General features: G+C 34.1%; 3 protein-coding genes across 3 annotated transcripts; 1 reads left to right on the forward strand and 2 right to left on the reverse strand.

The window, feature by feature from the left end:
- Nucleotides 1-6204: 6204 nt before the first annotated feature.
- Nucleotides 6205-7032, reverse strand: LOC21396786. The gene has a single exon (XM_010092655.2). The coding sequence runs from the start codon at nt 6971-6973 to the stop codon at nt 6296-6298; it is 678 nt and encodes a 225-aa protein (XP_010090957.1). The 5' UTR covers nt 6974-7032; the 3' UTR covers nt 6205-6295.
- A 330-nt stretch (nt 7033-7362) lies between these two features.
- Nucleotides 7363-7820, forward strand: LOC112090535 (glycine-rich protein 2-like). Its single transcript, XM_024162066.1, has 2 exons — nt 7363-7445; nt 7565-7820. The coding sequence occupies exons 1-2, from the start codon at nt 7363-7365 to the stop codon at nt 7818-7820; spliced, it is 339 nt and encodes a 112-aa protein (XP_024017834.1).
- Nucleotides 7821-9450: 1630 nt separating this feature from the next.
- Nucleotides 9451-12181, reverse strand: LOC21396787 (probable carboxylesterase SOBER1-like). The gene is made up of 6 exons (XM_010092656.2): nt 11744-12181; nt 11043-11095; nt 10686-10809; nt 10462-10583; nt 10029-10136; nt 9451-9941 (listed from the first exon to the last, which is right to left on the reverse strand). The coding sequence occupies exons 1-6, from the start codon at nt 12009-12011 to the stop codon at nt 9852-9854; spliced, it is 765 nt and encodes a 254-aa protein (XP_010090958.1). The 5' UTR covers nt 12012-12181; the 3' UTR covers nt 9451-9851.

Below are 12181 nucleotides of genomic sequence, written 5' to 3' on the forward strand. Positions count from 1 at the left end.
GTAATAACATTCCCGGCTACCTACTTCATCATGTCTCCAAAATACAAGGAATAGGATTCAGGATCTCAGAATCCGTACCGAGTAAATCAAAAGACACAAATCCATAAATAGGAGTCTGTTAAGAACTCAGGATTAAGATCATCCTATATATGACCATCGGTAGACTCAATTAGAATTTCTATACTTAACGGAATTATTAGAAATTCATATTGTGTCTGTGTCCTTGTTCCACATAATCTCATTATGCGAAATACACTCATTTAATATCTCGTCATATTAACAGTGTGGATAACACCGTTCCATTCTAAATGGGAATGACATGTATTAATAATGTTTTAATTTAAAGATTCCAAACTTTAATTAAATTCATTATGAACATTGCTTTTTGATTATTATCCTTAAACATTATCCTCTCGTATATAACACTTATATACAATGTTTAAGGTTACATAAATAATCATGGAATTTTTATTGATATTCATAAAATATTCATAAATATATGCACATAAAATAATGAATAAACTCTTTTATTAAATAAATAATAAATATCCTATTACATCTCATGCTTCTAGGACACCATTCCCAACACACCTAAGCCGTGAAGTTCACGACGTCGAGAGAGCAGCCTGGTCAGATTCAAATTAAATCCCGCAATTAGGAAAGGATAAGCTACAACAATTGTCTAGATTCGAATTTGGAAACTAGATTACCGATAAGGGTAATTTCTCAGATTTGGTCGTTCAAATATGAAAACAAAACTGTCAAATCCCAAGATTTAGGGATGAGGGAATGATCCCTGTGCGACTGGAGATAAGATCTCTAATTTGTGGAAGGCCTATAAATAGAGCCTGAATCCTTCATTTAGTTTTTTACGCACTATTTTGCTACTCTAGGAGAGATTGTAACTCTGAAAAAGATTAGTGTATTCACAAGTGGACGTAAACAAATAATTTTTGTCGAACCACTATAAATTTATATGTTCCTTACTTTTCTGGCAATTTTATTTTAATTTATTCGTGAGTGACGACTATAAATGTTCCCCAAAAAGTCTAATCCTGAATTAACAAATTTTCACCGTCCACAGTTTTCCTTAGATTTACATGTAGAGAAAAGGATTCTTCTTCATGTCATTATCTAATGTAAAGTGAAATATCTAACTCCAACAAGCCAAATAGAAAGGTAAGTAGTTAGGTGAACGCAAAAATGAGTAGATCTCCTTAAAATAAAAAAAAAATAAAAAATAAAAAAATAAAAAAAAACTTTTTTTTTTTTTTTGGAATGATAGACTAAGTTACAACCCACAAATAGAAAGGTATCTGGTCAATTTTGTGGTGGACTAACCATAGTCCCATATTTAATCAAAATATATTTTTTCTTAGATTGTAACCAATTTGTTTATGATTTCGATTGACCTCGAATCAAACTCACACTCTACTTCCAAGCTTGACTAGGATCTTGATCCAACACTTTTTTTTTTCTCGTGGACCAATTTGTATATTTGATTATATTAAACTTATTGAGTTTAATGAAAACACGCAACACAAGAAACCTATATAAAGAATTAAGTGACTAATGTGTTCTACCTTATTGCCCTTTTATCTATCTACCAAACCCAACAAAATCGAAAAAAAAAAAGAAGAAGAAAAACAGAATTAATTAAAAGAGGATTTCATTGTCACAGATAAGTACTACTAAAGAAACCTTGTTTGTGCATATTGGCTCTTCGTTTTTTGCCCCCATAGTGAGCCTCGTTCGTTTCGCTGATTTGAATTTAGAATTCGAGTTTTACTACAGTAAAAAGCTCTCACAAACAGTCACATCTAACTTTTTTACTACAGTAAAAAGCTCTCATATAAAATCATATCTCAACTCGAATTCTAAACTCGAATCAGCGAAACGAACGATGATTATTCATATTGTTGGTCTTTTTCATGTCAAATTAGGATATAAAAAGGGCAACTCAGATCATTTGCAAGATCCCACTCCATAAAGATCTCACAATACTTCCTAAAAAAAAAAATCTCACAATACAAAAATAATATATAATAAAAAGATAACAAATTATGCATAGGAAATTATAGATTTTTCTTCTGTTTAAACGTTATAGTTTTTTGTTGTTGTTAATGTTTAGGTATTAGGGAGATTTTTTGGTTCGCTTGACGTATCGATATATTAAATTTTTTTAACTGTTAAATTTATATATTTTTTAATTTTTACATGATTTTATATAAATTTATAGATAACAAAATTTAACCTATTAATATATTAACGTATCAGAAAAAATCACTATTTTTAAGGTATTTGGTGTGAGGATTCATATCATGATTTAAATCACGATTCGTAACTCACTATAATATTTTTTCTAAAAAAATACACATAAAATAAAAATAATTTTAAATTATAATTCTGAATATGTGAATCAAACATCTAAATCTTTCACTTCTCCCTCCTATTTTGATAATCATGAGATAAATGGAACCGCCGAGCAGCATAAATGAGGTTAATGATTATTTCAGCCAAACAAAAGAAAAAGGGGAAAAACAAAATCAAGATCATGACAAATAAACACGGGGAATCAGGGGTAACCGAGGCATCGAAGGACACATTTGCGGTGGTGGTCAAAGGGCAAGGCTATTCTTAGAGGAATATGTGCTGGGGGTCACCGAGACTTGAGCCAATTGTCTCCTCTTGCTGTATTCATTGGCCGAGCATAAAGTAAACAGATTCCCATTCCAAAGATACCCCTCATCGCTTTAATCGATTATTAATCATAAAATAACAAAGAAAAAAAAGGCTCCAAAATTTCATATTCTAATGCTAGATATAGTATAATGTCATGTTATTTCCCAAAAAAAAAAAAAAAAAAAAAAAAAAAAAAAAAAAAACAAGTAAACTGAATTTCTGAATTGACTGTTGTCCCAATGAAAGAACATAGTTGCCCATTAGTGGTTGTAGAAGATAAAGTAAAAACGACAAAAGGAATTATTTTTAACTTTTAGGAGGAACTCCCAAAAAATTGAGTGCTTATCCAATTTAGAAAAGAAGAACATACGGATCTCATGCTTGCAAGTGTTTGAATGTAGGTATCTAAGATTCTGTTTATTTTACTGATTTAAATTTTATTATAATAAAAAATTATCAAAGACAGTTATATTTAAATTTTTTATTATAATAAAAAATTTTCACATAAAGTTATATCTTCACCCGAATTAACGAATTAAATGGGGCCTAAATTAAATAAAGTTTTGGACCCCTTTATTTATTTTGGCTTGGTGAACTGAGATATATATATATATATATATATATATATATTGAAATATATTGAGAGTTGGATTCAGTGACATCACATGCGTGGCATTTGGAATTTCATTCAATCAAGTTGTTTACACAAAACATATTACATGAACTATACTTTAAAAGGGGGCAAGTCTATGTTATATATCTTTGCTAATTGTAGTTGTTGAAAACTCTATACTAAATCTCTATATTAAGCTTTTGGATAAGTTGTGTGCCTCTCTTATATACAGTTTGGTGGCCAAATGAATTGTTCTCCCTTCTAAGATGGTGTTTTCAAACCCTCCCTTATATCACTATATGCAAAGAAGATAATGTTATGAGAGATTTTACACATTAAAGCAAACGTAAATAACGTTTAGTTTATAAATTCAGAATTATGATTCAAAATTATTCTTAATTTACGTGTATTTTTTTAAGAAAAAATACTTTAACGAGTCATGAATTATAATTTAAATTATGACACAAATTTACTAATTAAACGCAATCTTAGGCCTCATTCACTTCACAGATTCGAGTTTTCAATTCGAGTTGAGATGTGATATTTTTTTAAAACTTTTCACTGTAGTAAAAAAAATTAAATATGATATTTTTTAAAAAAAAATTTATATAAAAATTTAAAACTGAAAACTCAAATAAGTGAAATAAAGGAAGCTTTAAATTCTATTCATTTCATCATCCAAGTTTAAAATTAAATTATTCTGCCAAGATGTCAAGGATAAATAATTTCCGTACAAAGTAAAACCACTTGAGAGTTGCAACAATCAAATCATTACTTACAGTCATTATGTCCAATTTGATCTCAACTACCATGTCAGTAAATCACTGTAAAATGTTATGCGCTTTAAATCGCTTTTCACAAAAGAAATAATAAAATTTTACATGTGATCATTTGTAAAATTAACCGACTAATTAGCTTTATTATATTTCAGTTTTTTTATTAGGTAACATTGAACTTTCCTCCACCTTTTCTCACCATTCTAGTGGGCCATAAGAAAGTGACCAAAAGGGTTTGATTTGAGCCAAGAGGCGGTTTAATTTGTTAATTTAAGTTGAGATGTAATGTATATAAAAATTTTTTATTGTATTAAAAAAATTAAATGTGATTATTTTTAAAATTTTTTTATTGTAGTAAAATTCGAATCAGCGAAAAGAACGGAACTATTAGCTTAAGTTACTAATATATATGCTATTTAGCATCTAAAGAGTTTTTTTTTTTTTTTTGGTTGTGTTTTTCCTTTTTCTATTATTGTAAATGTATAGAGAAAGATTTTCGTCTCTTCTAATCACTACATCTCCTTTTATCCGTAATACTATTCTTCCATCCAAATAACATGCACGTAAGCTTCAAACTAGGTGAATGCAAAAATGGAAGATCTATATATTATTGGGCTTTTCTTTTCTTTTTGGAATTAAAACGAAAAGGGTAGATTTATCCAAATGAGTAAAAATATTACAATTATGGAAAGAACAAAAATTGGCATGGACAACAACGAAAAGATATTTGGACGGGAGTTATAAGTGGGACTTTTATCTGAGCGCCCGTTGCTTTAATCGAAGACAACTTTTGCCAACCTCCTTACTGGCGACACTTACCCAGTCCTATCAGATACTTTCCCATTACCATTATGCCCTCTATATTCTGAAACCCCGTTCATAAACTTGAGTTTTCAATACAGTTAAATTTTTTTTATAAAAATCACATTTAGTTTTTTTAATTATAATTAAAATTTTTTATATAAAATTATATTTCTAATCCAAATTAAAAATTTAAATAGAGACGAACGAGGTACACTCATTCTAGTACAAAAAGCAGTCACCCACAGGGGTAGTTTCGGAAATGCGTCTTGATCATGCATGTTTGAGGATTTCCGGCACCATCGCATAAACAAAGAGACCATCAATTTTCAAAGCATTAGAGCCCGTTTGGTCATCAATTTTCAAAGCATTAGAACCTGTTTGGTTCTAAGGATTAAAATTATGAGATTAAAATATATTTTTTATAAAAAAAATATTATAACAAATTATAAACCATAATTCGAATAAGAAAACGAATCATTTAATCAAACGGCTCTTAATATATGCATTTTGCCTTAAATGGCTCTTAATATATGCATTTTGCCCGTGCATATGCCACCCACCATGCTTCCATTTTCATGGACAATTATAAATCATAATTCGAATAAGAAAACGAATCAACGGCTCTTAATATATGCATTTTGCCTTAAAATGGCTCTTAATATATGCATTTATGCACTAATATATGCATTTTGCCTTAAATGGCTCTTAATATATGCATTTTGCCCGTGCATATGCCACCCACCATGCTTCCATTTTCATGGACAAAAACGACGTCGTTTTTTGAGTAGTGTCCTCACCGCGATTACAGAAGTCCCAAGGGGGAAATTTTGGTGAAAAAAGACCCCCTTTTTTTTCACCCTTATTATGTCTACTTTTGAAGTGAAAAATTTTCATAGCAATTAGGGCTTTGCTAAAAAATAAGAGATATTTTCAAACCAATTCGTTTACTAAAACACTAGAAGAATGAAGACTAATGAAATAAAAGAAAGGTCACTGCAGAACAAGAAATAACCATTTCTATGAAAAATTTGAAATTCCTTTGTGAAACCCAAATTTCCCAAACCAAACAGAATCAACAACACTAATTTTCACATAAAAAGCTAGAAGCTTTTCCTCATTCAGCAGATAAATAGCTCAACAACTTTATATGCTACAAAACAAGAACCACCGAAGCTACTAGTATCAATATACTTTATGAAGCCTATCAATTGATAATTGTTGCGACAACAAAACTAAATATTTCGTGATGATTCAAAAATAAGATAACCCATTTTTTACAATAAAGGGTAATTTACAAGACCCAAAAAAAAAAAAAAAAAAAAAAAAAAACGACCTTGTGGAAGATCATGATGAAGAAGAAGAAATAAAAAGAAAAACTAGTTAATTTTAACCTCACCTCTCTGATTCATTTCTTTCTCTCTCAGCCCAAAACCCCCCAAATCCTTTCCCCAATAAAACTCACAAACCTTCTCACCGATCCTTTCTCCGATGACAAAACCTCTTCCTCATCACCTTCACCACCGCCGCCACCTTCATGACCTTGCACCGATTCCGACTCGCCCGCCGGCTCGTCCTTTCCCGAACTCAACTCGGACCGTTTCAACTCACCCGACCCAGTATTAACACCATTACCGATATTACCACCACCATTTCTTTGCTTCCTTCTCTCCCTTTTCGTGGTCTTGGCGGCGCCTTTGGTCCTGGAGAGCAACAACTCGTCCTCGAAGGCGTCGATGATTTCGTGAATCAGCTCCCGATTTGGCGACGACCCCCACCGGACCCAGTAGCTGGTGTAGCACCTGAAGCAGTCGCAGTTGAACTGGGGAGGGTGGTCTCCGGAGGCGGAAGATGAACCAGAGCAAGAGCCGCCTTTTGCGCCCCCTTTCGGGGCGACGGCGGCGGCGGCTCGGCGCGAGGAAGCCGTGGTTCCTCCCGGGCTGTTGGAGGCGCTGAAGGAGATTAGATAAGCCAGGACCTCCCTGTCCTCCGGCGATAGCGCCGCCGTGAGGGTCAGGATGGTGGCGGGGAGGAACGCCAGGTGGTCAGAAATGATTGGCGGCGATGGGTGGACCGTGCCCTTCCGGTATAGCTTCTTCATGGCTGAGTTTGATGAGAGAGAGAGAGAGAGGAGAGAGAAAGAGAGAGGGTCTTATAATCTAACGGTGACTGAGAAGCTTGGACCTTGAAGGGTGAGTGAGGTTTTATTCTCGAAGAGAGAGAGAGACATTGGAGTTGGTGACGTGTGTCGGGGTCCAATTGAGAAATATTCACGTGTGACGCGGGACTTGTCTGAAAACGGTGCAATCTCAGAGTGAGTCAATAAAAGATAGATTAATTTCAAAAATTCCCCTTAACTATAATTTTTGTGAAATTCATCACGTATCAGGTACATGACCTATTTAAAGAAAGTATTATCATAAATTAACCTGCAACAATCCTTTTAAACATTAAAGAAAGAAAACTCAATAAATTAACACGACCGATTTGATGGGTTGCAGTGTAATTTTCAGCGTTAGATTAGAACTTGATGGAGCGAGAGGAGTAATCCTAAGAGGTAGGAGTGCATTCCTGTAAGGTATTGATGCTGGTGGAATAGGTGATTCTTCAAGGGAAATAGATGTTGGTGGAGGTGGAGAACTTGTGGGCGAAACAGATTTTGGTGGTGGGGGTGAACTTTGCGGTGGCAAAGATGCTGGGACGAGGGTGAACTCTCAAGTGCCGGCGGTGATGGTGGTGGAGGTGAATTTTTAGGTGGTTTTGGCGATGGTGGAGGTGGGGAATTCGCAGGTGGGTTGGATGACGGCGGTGGAGGTGAACTCACTGGTGGAGTTGAACTAGGTGGTGGTGTTGAACTCAATGGTGGAGTAGAATTAGGTGGTGGTGGTGACGGTGGAGGTGAAGTTTTTGCGCAGAGTTATGATTGTACGCAGATGGGGAAAAAATGAGGGGAAAAAAAAGAAAAATAGGGAACAGAGATGGTGAATTTTTTCAATAAAATGGAGAATTATTTGATTAGGAGGGTATAAGTGTAATTGCATTTTTAATTATCACCAAATAAGTGACACGTGACAATTTCGTCACTCATTGTAACAGAAGGGAAAAACTTGTTAATGAAATAAGTTCGGAGGGAGCAGATGTTACTTTTTAAAATTTAATGAGCACAGTATTACAAAAGTCATAGTTCATGAGAGATTTTTAAAATTAATCCATAAAAGATTCGTTTCTGCGGTGCCCAACGAGAAATTGACTATTTAACAAAATAAAATTGATAAAATAATTTTCTTAAATAATCTGTCTTCATAAAAAATTATCATTCTTGATCGTTATGTAATTATTTTATAAATAAATTTTTAAAAAAAATTATTTTACTAATAACATTTTTCTAACAAAATAAAATTAACAAAACCATTTTTTAAATAGTCGTTCTTCGAAAAAAAAAAAACATTTTTTACGATCATTCTCAATCGTTATGTAATTATTTTATAAATAAAATTTTTTTACAAATTATTTTATTAATAAAATTTTTTTATTGAGTTGTTTTTATAAAGGTCCTTATATTTAAGGGCCCACCTTAATTGTTCAGTCGACGTCTTTTCTCTCTTAGTATAGACGCCAATTCTTCAATTAGGGTTGGTGGGATTGGTAGGAATTTTTTTCCCCTTTTTTTTTTGGTGTTATGCTTCGCTTTATTCGTGGGACGGTACATCATACATGATGATGAACCTGAAACTCCCCAACTTTTATTTTTGGCGTTTGTTTTTTAGCGCATAAAAGACCAAACCCAGTCCCAAGAGTTCTTCAAGAAATAAAAAATCATTTTATTACTTGACCAGCAAAAACGTTTTATTACTTGAACTCTCTAGGAGCTAATTTGAAGTTTTTTTTTTTTTTTTGGTATAGTTAATGTGGGATTTTGAATTACAAGTTATTATCAACTAACTACTAGTATTAAGATGTTTAATTAAAATGCAATACCGTTTTGATGAGGTCAAAAAACGAACTCTAGTTGCTTGAATAATGCCATTGTACTTATATCTGATGTCGAATTACGCGTAATTTCCATTGACTTAGAGAAATTTGGGGTCCTCCTCAGCACTTGGAATCTCATTTTGGATAGTGATTTTTTTTTGGGATTCCTTGTACTCCGTATTAATGGGTCTAAATTGACTCGGATAATTCTCAGTGGGCAACAGTATTAATCATACATAAAACACACACACACGCACACATAAATATATATGTCTATATATCAGTTAAAATGGTTAGTTCCATCCATGTGTTACCCATGGCAGTTAAAAAGGTGAGTTTCAAATCGTTTGGTAACGCTTTTTTCCCCTTCTAAAATATGGCAAGTCAGTTGATAAAGATAATGTAAAGAAATTGTTCAGGTAAATTAGGAAATTTGCTTAATGGTGCTCGAGATATGATGGACAACGACAAGTTTGGCAATTAGGACCAACTTGGCCTTTTGAAGTCGTCAAGATATATTTATGCATATAGAAACAGACAAAAAACAATACATATATACAAACACACACGTATAGACGTTTGTGGAGTCCAAAGGGGCAAAAATAGAAATCTGAGGATATGCTTTAGTGTCATCTATGAGTGTAATGTTGCATGACGAAGGAAATTTAACCCTGATTCGGGTGTAATCGATGTAAAAGTTCTGTCGAGTTCTACATGGCAAGCCAATGAGAACAATGCAATGAAGCTGAGAGATCAACAAGGCACTCCCCTACAACATTGGCTTCTATGCAATGTAAAGATATGATAAGGTTGGGTTCAATGTTGCTTTCAATTGAATTGAAACAAAATACAACACAACACATAGTTCTTTCATTAACTTTATGCATATAAGCATATGGTTCTAGCACCAAGAGAGGGTGCAAAAAAGATATGCAAAACATAATCAGAATTTTAAAATGATTTAGTACTACCAACAATAGGTATATAATCAGACGGATAGTAAACCTTTAAGAAGAACTTTGTAGACGAGATTTGATCCATGATTCCAGATACTTGAGCTCTTCACCGCTTATTGAATGGCCAAGACCAGGATATGCCTGCAAATAAACAACCAAAGTTTACAATTAGGAATCAAATACCAATAAAATAATTTATAATTTGAAATGTTGACTTGTATTCATTACCTTAAACTCGCAGCTTACACCAGCTTTTTCAAGAAAAGGTGGACCTGCTTGTCCTGCTTCAAACAGAACCGTTCTGTCGGCCATTCCATGAGACCACAAAAATGGCGTCTGCGTATGTGTTTAAATCTCAGATTTGTTGAACCATTTCTAGAGCTATAATGTACAGCAGATGCTAGTGCCACTGAAGTGAAAGTTTATGCATCTCAGTTTCATTCATGGCATTTTCCAATCTAGTTCGTTGAAATATGTATTTTTGTTACATTAAGTGTCAGTATTTTACGTGCAAGTTTCCCATCATAATGTTACAGAACAAACCACATCAGGCAAACTAAGTATAGTTCCTTTCTCTGCAAGATTAGATAAAAATAAAAGTGAAATATGTCTCCAAGTGCAAACCAAGACTCAGAAGCATTATAAATGTTTTGAGAAGTACCCTCTTGGCTTCTGGTGGGATTTGTTCTAGAAACGATGAATTAAAGGGAACCCAACCGCTAAATACTGCGCCTCCTCCGAGAGTCTTAGGGTACAGCAGAACACTAGCCAATGTCAGAGCACCTGGAGGAGATTTTCAATGCTCAAAAGTTACAAGCAGTGACAGAAACTATAACATAACAATATATCCTTGTGTATGATTGTGAGAGAAGGAGAGAAACAAACCTCCTTGACTGAATCCGCACAAAAACACGTTTTTAGGATTGGTACCAGCAGCTATCTCCTTATCTATCATCTTATGTACATTCTGAACAGCTTTAAGCAAGCTGCCTTCATCTTTTGGAGAATCCTGAAATATTTTATTAAGAGCAAGGTTGGTAATCCAATTTTTAAAGAAGAAGTCTAAGTCTAACCAGATAAACCAGATGCCATTAACAGATTCAAGCAGATTTACAATCCATGTAAAATTCCTTATAGAAGCTTCTAGTTATCAGCTAGTTCGCTTTTGATTCCTTCAATCCAATTCACGATATAAATTTACAAGAAGCGACAGATATAATAAACACAGAAAGTATGACTTACGGCAGTCACTGGAATCTCATGAATGTCGAACCATGAGGGCATCACAGCACCATCTACACAAGAAAAAAAAAATAGTTCATGGAATTAGATGATTTTTTTTTTCTCAAATTTCAAGGAAAGGAAATTGGAATTCTCAACCAATTGTAGTCTATGCCAATACCCGCCTTCTAACAAGGATGTTGCATTTTCAGAAACATGTTAAAATTGATTCATGACTCTAGTGTAATTCCGAGGATATACATAATTTCACACACACTTCTACAACGTCCTCTACATAATTTCATTCAAATTTCAACATTCTCTTTTAATCATCCTTCAAAAGACCACTTGAAATTTCGCTGCTTTCCTAAAGTGATCAAGTCAAAACTGTATCTTTTCCAAAACGTCAACCTCTGCCACCTTGTCAGATCCCAATGCCATTCTTATAATCGAATTAAAACCAAGAACAGTACGACTGCCCATTAAACAGATGAAAAACTCGTATTTCAATTCTCCTGAGCAATGTCAAAGCTTACAACTCAAACTCCTTAATCAGAAATGGAAAAAAAAAACCAAAACAAAACAAAATCCATCTCAATAATTGCAATACCTAGGACATCAAATCAACTCCATAGACACAAAACAATCACAAACATCGTACACGAACCAAATACCCAAATTATGATAATAATGAAAATAAATAAGAAAGAGTAAAACCGTACAATTGCAGGTGACTGGGTTCGAAGGAGCAGAAGGGAAGGACCAGATTGTGTTCCTGAACTCGGGAGAAGTGAAGAAGGTCTTGATGGGCTCGTTGGCGGGTCCCGAGTCGCCCAAGCCGTGAAGCCAAAGAACGAAGCTCCGAGCCATGGAATCCGGTTTTCTAGAAGATGGGTTTGGCTGGGAAAGTAGTATGAACAACAAAGTTCCGGTTAAGGTGAGTGTGAGAAGAGCAAGTGGCTTGGTCAATAGTATCACGACCTTCTTCATTCTCGATCGTCCATGGAGGTCTGTCTATACTGTACCATTTGGCTCCTGGTTTACCAAATGACTCAATTACCCCTCTATTATTGTAGATTGCTAATTAGGTCCCTTGGATTTCCCGTGTTAGGTCCAACAGTCTCGCGGAAGCCCACCTTCTTCCGCCCAATCAACAACAT

Source organism: Morus notabilis, unplaced genomic scaffold, assembly GCF_000414095.1.
Source record: "Morus notabilis unplaced genomic scaffold, ASM41409v2 Scaffold802, whole genome shotgun sequence".
NCBI classification, from domain to species: domain Eukaryota; kingdom Viridiplantae; phylum Streptophyta; class Magnoliopsida; order Rosales; family Moraceae; genus Morus; species Morus notabilis.

Bases quoted from the DNA above. Each gene is read 5' to 3' on its own strand.
- LOC21396786 (XM_010092655.2), bottom strand. From the start codon at position 6,973: ATGAAGAAGCTATACCGGAAGGGCACGGTCCACCCATCGCCGCCAATC.
- LOC112090535 (XM_024162066.1), top strand. From the start codon at position 7,363: ATGGGTTGCAGTGTAATTTTCAGCGTTAGATTAGAACTTGATGGAGCG. The intron at 7,446-7,564 runs GTAAGGTATTGA...GCGGTGGCAAAG, and splicing joins AGAGGTAGGAGTGCATTCCT to ATGCTGGGACGAGGGTGAAC.
- LOC21396787 (XM_010092656.2), bottom strand. From the start codon at position 12,011: ATGAAGAAGGTCGTGATACTATTGACCAAGCCACTTGCTCTTCTCACA. The intron at 10,584-10,685 runs GTTTGTTTCTCT...AATCTCCTCCAG, and splicing joins GTGCGGATTCAGTCAAGGAG to GTGCTCTGACATTGGCTAGT. The intron at 10,137-10,461 runs GTACTTCTCAAA...ACACATACGCAG, and splicing joins TCCCACCAGAAGCCAAGAGG to ACGCCATTTTTGTGGTCTCA.